Source organism: Acomys russatus, chromosome 28 (genome assembly GCF_903995435.1).
Source record: "Acomys russatus chromosome 28, mAcoRus1.1, whole genome shotgun sequence".
Lineage (NCBI taxonomy): Eukaryota > Metazoa > Chordata > Mammalia > Rodentia > Muridae > Acomys > Acomys russatus.
The window spans coordinates 21,949,489-21,965,007 of record NC_067164.1 but is presented as its reverse complement, the minus strand read 5'-3'; the positions used below and the strand labels follow the sequence as shown (position 1 = coordinate 21,965,007).

Sequence of the window (15,519 nt, the reverse complement as noted above, 5' to 3'; positions counted from 1 at the left end):
TCTATTGTGTCCAAAATTTCCTGGATGTTATTGTCAGGATATTTATTTATTTTAGATTTAACATTTTCTTTGACTGAAGTATTTTTTTTTCTATTGTGTCTTCATTGCCTGAGAATCTTTCTTCCATCTCTTATATTCTGTTGGTGACACTTCTGAGATTCCTGTTCAAGTCCCTAAAGTTTTCATGTTTAGATTTCCCTTAGTTTGTGTTTCTTTTATTGACTCTATTTCCACTTTCATGTCTTAAACTGTATTATTCATAGATTTCTTTCAAGGACTTATTCATTTCACCCTTAAGGACCTCTATCATATTTTAAAGTGGAGACATGTCCTGAATGTTATTGATTGTGTTTTTATAATGACATCTAGGCATCTTGAGATGACTATAATTCCAGGTGCTGATATCTGGTCTTGTCTTGAGTGGGCGTTTTGTTCCTTGGTTTGTTGTCCTCTTTGATTCTTAGGAGAGTGTGTTGGCTGTGTGTTACCTGGTACGGAAATTCTTCTGGGATTCTGATAGGTGTGGCCACTGGGTGTTCTGGGAAAAATGTGTTTCTAGGTATTAGGATTTGATACTCAGTAGTGCAGACTGGGTGGGAGAGTCTGAGGAGTTCCCATAGGAGGGAGGAGAGTAGGATATTCCACCAGAATTTGTCCAGTCCTCTGGGAATTTGGGCAGAGCGTGAGGAAAGGTCGCTACAGGTGGTCTGCTACAGAGATGGACAAGAGACGGAGATTGGATATGAAGCGAAGATCTGAACCTTGCCTAGCTGCTTCTCTGGTCCACTTGCTCTCAGGAAGGTTTGGCTGGGGGGGTATTCCAGGGAATAGCTGCTGGATTTTACTTTCCCTAATAATCTGTAGACATTTCTGTTGTCTTTTTTTGTTAGACATAATCCTACTAGCTGGTGATTTAAGTTCTGTTTTCACTGATGCCCTATAAAATTTTTACTTTTGTTTGAATACTCATGGAATATAGAAATATAATTGAGTTTGTACCATGGGTTTGTATGAAGATTGAGACTGTTGAAAAGTTTCGGCAATTTTGAGGGGTTTTCTTCACTTTCTTTTGAGTTTTTCACAACCGCAACTATGTCCTTTGGAAAGGGCGATGGTTTACTTTTTGTTTTCCACGTCTACATCTTTGATGTCCTTTTTATTTCTCTTTCGTAAGGACCTTGTTGAATTTCACTGGCTATTCCTTTATCTTTTCCTCCCTTTCCCTTCCTCTTCCTCACCTTCCCCGTCTCTTTCAATTTGCTCTTCTTTCCTCCTCTTCCTCCCTTTTATTGATGTTGTGTGTGCAAGCTTTAGGGTTCTCACTTTGTAATACTGGCTTGCTTTGAATGAACTTCCTCCTGTCTCAGCCTCCCAAATACTGGCATTGTAGGCTGGTAATTACATGGTCTTCTTTTAGCTTTTTGAAGCAGAGACCATTCATTTATAATTTCTATTCTTTTCTATTTCATACCTACCTAAACCTAAACATTTCTATCTAAGCCTCATTTTAACTAGATTCCTTATGGCCTAGCATCGTATCAGTGGCATGTGCTCAAGTCTCACACATGTGAGGATTTTGTGACTTTGTGGTTTTCAACCTCTATGAACTCTACAGGATTGGAAGAAGATACTCTGTTACTTCAGTCACTTGAAATGTCTTGACGCTGTGTGGTTTTCCATGGCTTAACATGTGATCAACTTTCATGACCGTTTGGGTACACTTAAAAGGGTGTGCATTTGAATGCAGACTGTTACAATATCCACTGAATCTGGAGCTTAAGCAAACTTTAATAAGCCATGGTTTAGATATGGCTTCTAACTGCTGAGTCTACTTGCTCTGTTATTTAGAGAGATATATTAAAATATCCAGATACTATTGTAGAAGTTTTGTCAACTTCTGTTTTGAATTCTGTTGTCATTTTATACACTTTGATACAGCTTCCTGGGTGCTGACTTAGCATATTGATTGATTCCTGATGCTCTCATCAGGAAACCACTAGTTCTCCTTAACTAGTACTGACATATCATGTATTTGTCCATTTCCTATTCCACCATCTTTAAGAATGTGTTTTATGCATAGCGTGCCTGATGTTTTTGTTTTGCTATCCTGTTTGACAATCCTGTTTCTCGCTGAAATATTTGCTACACCAGTACTTAATGCAAAGACATGATAATTGGTTTAAACCTAAAACTTACTGTTTGTTAACTTGAGATCCCATCTTGTCATTTTCTTGCATCAATTAACTATATATTTTATTGCATTATTTTTTAGCATTTTATTTGAACATATTCTGCTTAATCTTGTAGGGCATACTCTACATTAAAGCATGCCTCGATAATTTATTAATGTTTCACATTAGACTTTTCTGAATTTCTGGACCTATTATTGTGCTAACTCCACTTATTCTCTGTTTGTCTCCTTCATGTCTTACCTGTTTCACATATATTTATATTTATTATGTATTTTTGTGCTCCACAAAGTTTCACTCTCTTATAAAGCCAACTTTCCTTCAGTCGCCCACACATTTACTTCCTCTGCAGCTCTTTCCTCTCTGTAACATCCGCTGGTTCCCTTCTGGGATCACATCGTTGTGTATGGAGCTATCCACTATTATAAGTCTGTTGCCAATGGAAAAATATTCGGAAACTGTGTTCTTTTGCTTTTACCTTTGAAGGCTCTTTTCAGGGTAAAGATATGGAAATGGGCTTTGTGGAGTACTTCAGAAGTTTTCTATTGTTCTCTGGCTTCTATTATCTGTCTCTCTTTTTCAGGTTTTGGAAGTATTTTTAATATATTTTATTAATTCATTAATATTACATCTCAATTGTTATCCCATCCCTTGTATCCTCCCATTCCTCCCTCCCTCCCATTTTCCCCTTACTCCCCTCCCCTATGACTGGGACTGAGGGGGATCTCCTCCCCCTGTATATGCTCATAGAGTATCAAGTCTCTTCTTGGTAGCCTGCTATCCTTCCTCTGAGTGCCACCAGGCCTCCCCATCCAGGGGACGTGGTCAAATGTGGGGCACCAGAGTTCGTGGGAAAGTCAGTAAATTAGTCCTGTTGCTGGCCATTAGAAGGTCATGTGACTCTTATGTTTTGCTGCTTCTTTTCGCTCTTCTGTTTGTGTTTTGTTTTCAGCAATTCAACTATGGTAGGCCTAGATATGGTTTTAATTTATAATTTGTTATTATTAATGATTACTATTATTGCATCTCTCTCTCTCTCTCTCTCTCTCTCTCGTGTGTGTGTGTGTGTGTGTGTGTGTGTGTGTTTATAGGATGTATGTGAATGTGGCTTCACGCTGTAGCATGGGTATGAAAGTCAGGAGACAATTTTCAGGGCTCAGTTCTCTGCTTCCACCTTAGGTTCCAGGAATTAAACTCAGCACTGTTATCTATCCACTTTTATCTGTCTGATACTCTAGAAATGATTTTAATTGTATTTGGCCTGGAGTTTATAATGCATCTTTTCGGTGGCTTGATGTCCCTTAATTGATTTAATGACAGTATCGAATATGACTGTTGGGCTGGCTGTTTTTATGTCAGCTAGACATGAGCTACATCCATTGGGAGGAGGGAATCTCAACTGAGAAAATGCTCCCACCAGATTGGTCTGTGGGCAAGCTTGGTGCGTTTTCTTAGTGATTGGCACTTTTCACTCTGAACTGGGCCATGCTGGGCAGGTAGTCCTGGCTTGTATGAGAAAGCAGGCTGAGCAAGGCATGAGGAAAAAGCCTATAAGCAGCACTATTTATAGCCAGTGCCTCAGTTCCTGCCTCCACGTTCCCACCTTGCGTTCCTGCCAATACTTCCTTGAATGGGAGACTACAGGCTGTAGGTAAAAACAATCCCCTATCTCCTCAAGTTAACTTTGGTCATGGTGTTTTGTCACAGTAATAGACATGCTAATACTTTGAGTTTCCCTGTCTATGACAAAAGGACATGAGATAAACAGCTTAAAGGAGGGAAAGTTGGTCTTGTTCAGTCTGTAAGAAGTTTCCGTCTGTGTCCTGCTGGCTGTTTCTTCTAGGTAGTCAGTAAGATCAAACACGACAGTGGGAGTTCATGGTGCAGCATACCTCATGCTAACACATCTCTACTCTCAACAGCTGCATCTGTCTGTCTGTCTGTCTGTCTATCAAGTATCTACTGTTTATCTCATCTTTTGTTCTTGCTTTGTGGCACCAGAGATAGTTGTGCTGATAATTAGGTATTCTGTCATAGCTGACCATTGAATCAAAATGTTTATATCTGTGAGCATGTGCAATGTCTATGTGTGTTTGTATTTGTATGTGCATATACAAGTTATATACATGCGGAAATCAGAAGTCAGTGTTAGGTGTCTTCCCTAACCTGTTTATTCTCCACTTTTAATATTTTTTTTTAATTTGGGGATAGAATGTCTTCTAAACCTGAAGCTTATCAATTCATCTAGCCTGGTTGACCAATGAGCTACAGTTGGAGTTCTGCCTACCTCCACCCCTAGTACAGTGACTAAGAACACATGCTACCTTACCTGGCTTTTCTATGGTTGGTAGGATTTGAACTCACGATCTTATGTTTTACACGGCAAACAGTTTGCCAAATGATCCATCTCTCCATTCTGTTTGTATTCTCAATGGCTGCTATATGTGTCCTGTGTGTCTGAAAAAAAAATTGTCCAATGTGATTGGCATGAATACAAGTATCCTGGGAGTAGAACAGAAGCTTCCCGTGAAGTCAGGGCCATTGCGGGTCTTTGGTTGACGGATAAGATATAAATAGCTTGATGTGAAAAGACACTAAGGCAAGCTGGAGGAGAAAACCTGTTCCTCTCTTCGAGATAAAGCTGACAGAAATAGGAGATAATGTTACAATAATATTGGCTTATTTCATTGAAGGATTTGTTCAAGAAAAGACCTATGTTGTAAAAAGAAATGGTGAATAGTATGTTTTAGAAAACTGATTTTCCCCTATAGACAGAGGATATTTTACAGCGCTTCCATAGGATGTTTACAGAAGTCAGTATACAGATAAATAAATTAAAACTTTTTTGAAATACTGGTTTAAACATATTTATTTACTGCTAGACTTTTTTTGGGGGGGGAACTTTTAAGGTATGGTTTGTGAACATCCAAATTTGCTTACAATTACCACACTTTTCATGTAAGTGTTGTTTCTAAGCATACATGTTGGGGAGTTGGGGTGTGTTGGCACTGAGGAAGCAATACTGGGAGTACTACACAGGCATCAAATGTCCATTGTTCATGCCTAGTACTTGAGCCAAACAGGTCGCCTAACAAAAAAATGCTCTTATTATATATCAGATGAAAGAATTTTTTTATGGTAGTGGATAAAGAAGAATTTGGACCAAAATGAAACATCCAGTTATTTTTTTTTTCCTAGCAAGACTGGTTTCATAATGTAGTACAGGATGACCTACAAGGAAAGGTCTCAAGAAGCTGAGCTCTCAGAAAAGAGGCTGTTAACTTTGCGCAGAAATATAACTCATTCTTAAACCGTGGTGATGTGAAAATAAAGGGACAACAGGGATTCTTTGTAAAAAGAATCAGCACATATAGATACCTCCCAATAAATGAACGGACAATGAGAATTAGCTACATATATTATATATTAACATATGGGATATGTATAAGTTACATATATTAGAATATTCTTCAGCTTTAAAGAAAGATGAAATCACCAACTCCGTAGGAAGTGGAAGGACATGATGCACAACACAAAGCCAGGCCATCCAATCCCCCAAAAGAAAAATGACTTATGCATTCTCCCTCATATACAGATTAACCTACAATGTACGCATGTTTATATGTGGGTGAGTATATGTATGGCTAAAGTGAAGCACTTAGAAGAATTGAATGCAGATGAAGGCCACACAGGCCACGGAAGAGGCTATAAAGCTAATTGTTCCTCCGGTTTCAGCACTGATGTGGTTTTTCATGGTGGGTACATGCAGAGAGACGTAGCTGCTGCTGAAGCAGGGAGCCCTAAGCGAGGCTTCGCGGCTTCAGAACGGCTGCTCTACCTGCAGACACGTTCACTGAAGTGTGTAGAGTTTAGATCTGGGTGAGAGTTCACTTGGGTGTGTACTCTATTCTAGCTGCATGATGCTTTTTATCTGTGATAAATGCATGCAATTTCTATATTTAAATTAGACTTGATAAGATTCTGTGGTGGTTTAGGTGAAAGAGAAGAGAGTTCTCAAGGTGACCACTGGGTTTGGCTGGCTCCGAAGATGGAAAAGAAACTTTAAAGAGGAAGGGCTTCCTACCTAAGACAGCTTCTGTTTCCTTCCCATGGATTGGATGAGGTCATGAGGGAAGTCACTAATTTTAGGAAGTCTTAGCTTGTGTTTGAGAACCACTTGTATAGGAAAATGGTACTAATTTCCAAGTAGAAAAAAAAAAAAAAAAGACAGTTGTTAAAGGGCGTGTAAATGAATGATGCAGGGATAGGGCAGTGGGGAGGCCATTAAAAGTTACACTGTCAGAAACTGGATCATGTAAAAGTTCTGACAGTGTAAGAAGCAGCTTTTCCTTCATCTCAAGGCACTGTAACATTCACGACAGAGTATGTTAATTAGAACATCTGAAACACATGGCAATTGAATGACTATTTTGAGTGGCTTCTGAGAAGGCAGAGGATTCTGGGATTGTCAATAAGTAAGACTTTAATTTGAGCAGTAAATAGGTTTATAGAATTGAATATGAAGTTTCTTTCCAGTATAGGCATGCCTAGAGAGAGAAAAAACCCTTAAGCAAAGCCTGACTTTTGCCTCCCAGCCCATGTCAATGAAACCTAAGGAGCCAGCCTTTGTTCTCAGGAGACTTTGGGAAGAAATGGATGTAGCAGAAGTGGCAGAGTCACAGACTCAGATTTAAAGCCTATGAGGGGTGAATTGCTTCTTACCTCTTGTTCTGCTTCTTCATAAAACATAGGAGTAAGTATCTTGAAGGAATGTAAAAAAACACTACCACTGACACTCTGCGTGCGTAAGTGCATCACCAAAGGGATGCACACATGCATCGATGCAGGAATAGTGCTTTGCAATCTCACAAATACAACTTCTTCCTGTTTTCCAGATCTGCTTCCATGTAACAATGACACAGCACAGGGGATTTTCCATTGAGAGATGGGATTATAAATTATAACTAAACTGATATGTAGCTACCAGAAAAAAATTTAAAGATGTTTTTATGGGTTTGACACATAATATATGGTAATTATATCAGTGAAATTTTGGGGGAGACTGGGAAACAAATAAGTCCTTGCAAAAAACATTATGAACATGTAGATCATAATATCAAAACTCAGAGTGAGGTGAATCATTCATGCTCTCTGTTAGTGGTAATGACCATTTATTTTCTGCTATTGCCCAACAGTGAGAAAAAGCTCATCACCGACGCCCTCAATAAGAACCAGTTTCTGAAGAGATTGGATCCCCAGCAGATCAAAGACATGGTGGAGTGCATGTATGGGAGAAGCTATCAGCAGGGTAGTTACGTCATCAAGCAAGGGGAACCAGGAAACCATATCTTCGTGCTGGCTGGTGAGTTAAACAGATACTTTTTGAGTTGGCGTATGAAATGTGTGTTTTGTGTATTTTGGCTGTTCTGCAAACATTTTGAAAGCAAAATTAGCTTGTTCTATTTGTAGAAAATAAACAGATTGACTTTGCAAGACGGGGACATTGGTTGCTATGATTATGGCAGTGGCCAGTGTTTACGGAAGGTGTTATGTGTATATCTCATATCCCACTGAGCACTTGGTAGAGATCTCATTTCATCTTTCACCTATCCGATAACAGCAATCCCAGTTCTCACAATGTCCCCCCAGAGGTTAAATCACACACTCGAAGCCTCACTGCTCCTAAGTGGTCAGTGTAAAGTCCAGAGAGGAAATCCCACTCCAAGCTCCACACGCTGAGTCACAATGCTGCTCACTGAAAAGATTTAGTTCAGGTGTAGTTGCTGACATGGACACTTTTGACAGGGGTACCAAGGAGAATTTATTTTTGTAGTTTTGGAAGTCATTTGGATTGTAAACCAATGATTCCAAAGGATAATTTAGGTTTCTTTCTAAGAAATAAATCAAATCAATGCCACACCTACTAAACTGGTGGTTTTAGAGCCATTTAGTTTCCAGTTTTTATTGTCATTTGGACACAGATGCTTGAGAGATAGTAACAGGCCCAGGGTAAATTTTCAAATATTTGCTAATTTTTAAATATAAAGAAGCAAGAAATTACTAGGCGAGGGATTGAGGTTATTGAGTGCCATGTAAAATCCTGGGCTTCAACTTTATGACTCTTAGGAAAGAAAATTAAACTTCCTCACCCTGGTGGTGTGGTGCCCTGATTGATGCAGCGAACTTCTGCCTTGCAATATGGTTCCCGATCAATCTCAACACCCAGGCAATATTGCTTTTCCTGTTTCCTATGGCCTTAGAAGTTGCCTTTCTAAGCACGTTAATGCACTCACATTTTCCTGTTCACAATGCAACCAAGGGTGGTTCCTTCGTAGCTTGACCCTAGAAGCCTATCCGTTTATTTATAATTATTTGTATATTATTTGTCATATGATCTTTAAAGGCAACCTCAAAATGATTCTGTCACTACTGAGCAATAACTCTATTCCTGTAGTGAGCGACAATCTTAATTTAGCCAGCCTTCGACTCTCACAGGGAGAGATGACCCACAGTAATATTTTCTTCATACAACTTTTTTTTTCTTGGCCATTTCATCATGGGAGCATTCTGACAGGGGAAGACAGGTCATTAAGTCAACAAATATTTATGGAACCTGCTAAGAGAGGACAAGAAATGCATGCCAGCCGCATCTTGTTCCTTGCCATGATTCTGGTGACAGACACGTGGAGAGAAGAGTTTAGCCAGGCGTCAGCAATACCACAGCTACTGAGACCAAGGCATACAGCGCACGTGAAATTGAAGATTGGATGGCTTCCTATTTGAATTAATTATGGTGGCATCTAAGGACTGAGTTGCTTGGCTTAATTATTTGCCTGAGAGAATTAAATTGATAATTAAAATTCTCTCCTTTATAAGATATAGCACGAATAGCAAACAGTACAGCCTCGTTAGCTTAAACTCTTGATATTCCATATAATTCTTCAGTATTACTCAAATCTCACGAGCCATAACTAATTAAGAAAAGAACCTCAACATGTATTAATGTCCAGGGAATCAACTGGATAGCACCACTAAGTGGTGATGATGGAGTTAGAATTGGCTGTAATAAGAAATTATTAAACTGCATGTCTAATCTGTGGAATTTAGAAACAAAAGAAAATATTTTTTTTCTTCTTGCTAGACTATAGTTCTATTCCAGTAAATACCTTGGCTTCTCTTGCCTGCCACCTGTAATGTCTCCTGGAGCAATGTCGGTTCATATATCGGGTTTGTTGAGTTGAGTGGATGACGCAGTGACCTGCGCTATTTGAGAGCAGGAAAAAAAAGGCTGGCATTGTTTTCTTCCTTTTAAAAAATTAAGTTTTTTAGATAAAAATTCCCTAAAGAGGAAAGAAAAGAAGGTGTACTGGGCAAAACAACTGTAGGCAGTTTGCACACAGCACACTGCCTTCTCTGCCCCAGCTTTTTGGCTGAACAGACAATGCACCAGAAACAGTTCGGCAGTTGAGGGCCGAGAAGTGACATAGCCAAGGTCACACAACCAATAGCTAATCCAATCCAGATGAAGAACTAGGTAGCTTGGCCCAACAGCCAGGGCATCGTGGCTCTGGGGAATCTTCTCTCTCTCTCTCTCTCTCTCTCTCTCTCTCTCTCTCTCTCTCTCTCTCTCTCTCTCTCTCTGTCTCTGTCTCTCTGTCTCTCATTGCACCAGCTGTGCGATGTTTTCAAGATACTCCGATTGTTGGGCTCCTAGTAAGGTAGAAATGGTTTTAGGCACTCCATTTTTCATGGGGCTAAATGAATATTGTTAGTGTTTACAGAACATTTAGCCTGTCCTAAATACTGTTCTAAGTTCCATACCTGCATTAACTTATTTAATTCTCACGATAAATTTATGAAATACACTATCCTCTCCCATGATGGATGTTCAATGTAAGTTCTTGGCAGATCTGATTTCAGACCTGATTTTTAACCATTCTGCTATAATTGGGTTCGTAAGTGTCTTAACTGCATGCTTTGTATGCCTTCTGGTTTTTCTTTTATGCAGCCCAGGTATATTTTGATTATTTATGTTTTTCTTAAATTCTACTTGACAGAGGGTAGATTAGAGGTGTTCCAAGGAGAGAAATTGCTGTCGTCCATCCCGATGTGGACCACATTTGGGGAACTGGCGATTTTGTACAACTGTACACGGACTGCTTCTGTGAAAGGTAAGAGGAGACAAGCTGCTCTCAGAACCACCACTGCATCCAAAGTGTCTCTTAAGGCAAGCTTGGGGGCATGTTGTCCCTCATTTGGCTCCAAAGGCTCTTGATAGAAATATAATTGCAATAAAAAGATCTATGCGGGAGCTTTGATATAAATGACTCAAGTTCAAGCCCCCCTCCCCCACTGCCCATCATGGTCTTGGATTATCTTCAGAAGTACTTAAATAATGCTATTTCTTGGCATTAGGAATGGGGTTACCTGAGGGAGACTTCATCCCCCTTTATATCCTCATAGGGTATCAGGTCTCTTCTTGGTAGCCTGTTATCCTTCCTCTGAGTGCCGCCAGGTCTCGCCCTCCAGGGGATATGGTCAAATATGAGGCACCAGAGTACGCATGAAAGTCATACCCCACTCTCCATCGTCAAGGGATGGGATAACCATTGAGATGTAACAAGAATAAATTAAAAAAAAAAGGAATGGGCTTACATAGGGTGCTATGGATTAAGACTCATGAGGCATTGAATGGAAATGCAGATTGTAAGGTTTGCGTTCAGACTTGAAGAACCATCAGGCTGGGTGGGGATGTGTTTTTAAACAAGACTTTTGAAGTAGGGTGAAATTTAGATTCAGGCTATTATTCTTTTTATTTGGTGTAAAAAACTTTAATTTTTAATTTTAAACATTTTAGGCTTATTTATTTTTGTTTTATGTGTATGAATGCCTCGCCTGCATGCATGTATGTACACCATGTATAGATGGTTTTGAGCTACCTGAGCTACCGTGTAGGTACTGGGAGGTCAAACCTGGGTCCTCTGCAAGAGCAACGGTGTTTGGAACCACTGAGCCATCTCTCCTGCCTTTTTTTTTTTAATCTTACAACCATAATGTATCTAGACATTGGTTTTTGGTTTTGGTTTTTTTTTTTTTAAGTTGTTTCTGTTCCATCTTTTTGGATGTGCTTGCATTTAATGACTTCCACATAAAAATTTTCCCCCATATTTTCTTTTGTTTAAGCGTTAAAAAGCCTTTGTATACATTTTATACAAAAGAAACCGTAGAGACCCTTAGACTCTATTGGCTCTGAGGCAATGGTGTCTAACATCCTAGAAGACATGTATTCATACATGTGCACGCAGAGACTTTTAACTTCCAATTACCTGCTTATGAAGTCTTTAGTATTGGATCGGTTGTAGGCTGGCTGGCATGACGGAGAAGCACACCCTGTGGTGTGTGGTGAATGCAGCACACAACTGGAAATTGCAAACAAATCATTTGAATATTACCCTACCCTAAACATAATCAGAAAAGAAATGTTCTGCTACCCATTTCCAAATCCTGGTAGATTCCAAAGCTGAAGCGGTACAAAGTTACCCACTGTCCCATTGCTTCCTTTTGTCTGCCTGCTTAAATAATGCATTTCCAATAAATATGTGTTCATTATTTACATTTTGTAATGGCTTTTTTGGGGGGGTCTGGTGCTAACATTACTGTATTCTTTTCTTGAATTTTCTAAAGCTATTACCAATGTTAAAACGTGGGCACTAGACAGAGAAGTTTTCCAGAACATTATGAGGAGAACAGCGCAAGCCAGGGACGAGCAGTACAGAAACTTCCTCAGAAGGTAAGAATAGCCCTGTGGGGAAAGTGCAACCACTCTATGGACAGGTTGATTTTCTGCTGAAGTAATGATTTCCCTAACAGTTTCCCCCATTTAAGAAATTTATATCTTATTAAACTGAGAGGAAATTTAATTCCTTGCAATAAATGGTGGCAGATACTAAAAATTACATTTACTCCTGTTGGCCTTGTGTGCTGAATTACTTTTTTGCTATTCTTTTTTACTTTTGCATTAAGGAGCCATAGTATAAAAACATTCAAAAACACTTTAAGAATTCACCTCTGCTTTCTGCCTGGGCTTTGGAAAAGATTTATGACCTGAGAGTGTACACCAAAAAGCTAATTCTCTTAATGTTGATATTAGTCATTATTATTACATTTTAATTATTTCCTTGTGTGTGTGCATGCACATGTGTGGAAACACAGATGCTCACATGTGTGCCACATCAGGTGTGGAAGTCGGAAGACCACTTCCAGCAGTTGGTTCTCTCCTTTACCACATGGTTCCATGGAGTCCAATTCAGATGGCTTCAAGCTCCTTTACACCCAGCGCTGTCTCACCAGCCCCACTTGGAATAGTCATTTATTTTACTATTCCTCGCTTTACAAGCGACAGTACTTTTCTCATTTGCATAGCCACGCTGCCTTCTAAGGATCTGTCATTTTGCAAAATGCTCTGTGCTTTGGCATCATGGCTGAGACAACTTATATGGAAATAAATGTCTGTATAATTTCAAAAGTGAGTTTGAGGAGATATCTCTTTTTGAGAGTGCATACTCACCAGTTTTGTGTCATCTGTGAGAGTTTTGATAGCCTCTGAATTTGAGACACATAATGTGATGAAATGTACTCAGGATAACTGTTAACAATAATTACACATCATGTGACTTTCAAAAGTAAATTTCAATTTTTTTTCTAAGTACACACTAGCACTTTGACCTTCTGCAGGCAGCCTGGAAAGACAGATGCATGAGGAGGCAGCTGCATGAGGGCTATCCAGGGCTATCCAGGGCTATCCAGGTCTGGCATTTAGTGAGAAATTACAGGCTCTGCAGGATCACACCGACAATCAGCTGACCACAGCCAGCACACATGTTCATAGAGACATCTCTGTGACATACCCTCCTAGAGACAATACTGACTCCTGAGTAAGAGTAGCAGTAAGTGACAAGGCATCATGTACTTTCGCTGTCACGTTGTAGGGTCTACCTAAATATAGGGGATCCCAAAACTCTGCATCTGAATGCCACAGGCCAACATTTAAGGTAAATAAGCCACATGTATGCACAAGACAAAAATGGGACCCAGGAATAAACCAGTTGACTGCCTGACGTAGAACCCAAGTCCTTCTGCAGAGCAGTAGTCCCCTTGGGTCCTTGTATGCTTCCTCTGAGGCGAAGGAGCCCAGAGAGTCCATCAGCACCTATTCCTTTTCTCCAACCTTCTTTTTGTTATTTCAGTCATTCACTCAACAAACATTTATTTCTAGACACCAAATATTGTGGATTCAGTGGTGAACAAGGTAAACCTGACCTCTGTCCTCACAGAGGAGAGATGAACTAAGATGCTCCTCATCCGTTTACCCACCAGTCCCAACGGTGACAGGCATATTAGTCATATACCCAGCCGTTTGGACCAGAAAAAAAAACTTTCACAAAGTTGTGGAAATTGAGTTCCAGTTGCTTTTGCCATTTAACCACAGGGAGGTACCACTCTAGGGAAATGCAGTTTTCTTTGTCTCATCATGTGTACTCATCATATATAATAAGCTCTCTTTATATTTAAGTTTTTAAATGTGGCATGCAATATACAAGGCCTGCGGTATATATGCAAATCATAAAACCTCATAGTGCTAACAATCCCATTACTAGGAAATGCTTCCAGAAGAACTGAGATCAGTATGTTGGACGAGATGTCTATGTCTCTGTGTTCTTTGCAGCACCATACAGAACATACAGGAAATAGATACAATCTCAGTGACCATCAGTCCATGAACAAATAAGGAAAACATAGAAGTTGCCAGCAGAAAGGTCTTCCCAGATGCTTAAAACAGTGAGAGGAGGGAGGGATGGGAAAATGTTGACCAGTGGCTGCTAAGTTAGGAGTGGACAGGATGTAAGCAGTTGTGATATTACACCATAAGGTGATTGTACATATAACGACGTCATGTATATTTTTAAAGCTAGAAGAAAGTATTCTGAATTTTTTTTTTTACCAGAAGAAAATGGTAAATTCTTGTAGAATGTGTTTACCCACATTTAAACATTGCAAATATATATACAAGTATAAAATATCATCAAGTAGCCTATAAATATGTCTGGTTTTATATATATATTTCAATTAAAATAAATTTAAATTAATAAATAATAAGTATCCATAAAGTTAGTATTGCCCCCAAGGTGCCTGTGCATCTCTGAAGTCAGGAGAGGCTGCATTTGGAAGTTCAGTGGTCTACTATTCCTTTGGTATTCTTTGTGGTTATGATTTGATTTAACCCATTTTGAACTTGGTAAGAATGGTGTTATTTTGCAACCCATTGGTTCTTTACCTCTTGCATGCATTTATCTGTTCTCTAGCTGGGGCTCAATCTGGTGTTTTACAACTCCAATGCAGACATTCGTAAAGGTGTCTTCTGGCCTAGTGTCCCATGCTGTTTGTGTGCAAGAATCTGCCTAGCCCCCTGACTTCACAAGACCCAGCCATGTATTTTAGGAATAGCATAATTTTTTCTGTAGGAGTGTCAAATGATAGAGAAATATTCGTTTATAGAATTTGTATCAATGGTCTCAAAAGTGTGTAAAATAGAAATAAATTGATATAATGCAATAATTATATTGGTTTGTTAATCATACTGAGGGAAATTCGTGATTTAAAAAAAAAAATCAATGGGTTTCAGTATTTGATTTCACTCTCAGCACAGCTGCTTCTGTTACCTACCTCTGGAAACACTGATTTTTAAAAGACAATACAATAATATTAATAATCAAAGGATATGTCACTAGTAATTTTCCCATTCCCATGGGTTCAGTCTTTAGTTAATTACAAGGGGTTAGACGAAAATCTGATCTTTCATCTTGAATAGAACAAGTTGCCCAGGCTATCAGAGACATTGAGAAGTTTAGGACAAACCTTTTCCCTATGTGAGTCACTTAGAACACCAACAGCAGTGTGAACCTTGTTCCCTTTGCAGTGTTTTCGCACCTTCATTTCTGCACCTGTGACAGATGCTCAGATGGTACAGTGTAGACGAGTGATTTCCAGTTGTCCAGAAGTTTTGTTATTTATGTGTTTTCACCAACTTGAATGCTTACTTTGGAAAAACTGAAGTGCACTGCATTATAATAGTGTGTGGCTGTAAGAATTTAGAATATATGAACTCTAGATGATACATGTGAAATATATGAATGTACAAAATGTATGATATATGAAAATATGTGAAATACATTTCATAAATACAGAATATATAACATAATATGAAAATATATGAAATATATATATTTTTTCAAGACATAACTAAGTAAAAGCTGGGAGTGGTGTGCACGCC

General features: G+C 39.1%; 1 protein-coding gene across 1 annotated transcript in view; it reads left to right on the top strand.

Annotated features, from left to right (window-relative positions):
* The window catches only part of Prkg2 (protein kinase cGMP-dependent 2), an 89,904-nt gene that overhangs the window by 18,628 nt on the left and 55,757 nt on the right, over positions 1 to 15,519 (top strand). The window contains exons 2-4 of the mRNA XM_051170814.1: positions 7,385 to 7,551; positions 10,247 to 10,360; positions 11,874 to 11,979. Of these exons, the coding sequence (XP_051026771.1) occupies positions 7,385 to 7,551; positions 10,247 to 10,360; positions 11,874 to 11,979 (387 nt within the window). The remainder of the gene's footprint in view (positions 1 to 7,384; positions 7,552 to 10,246; positions 10,361 to 11,873; positions 11,980 to 15,519) is intronic.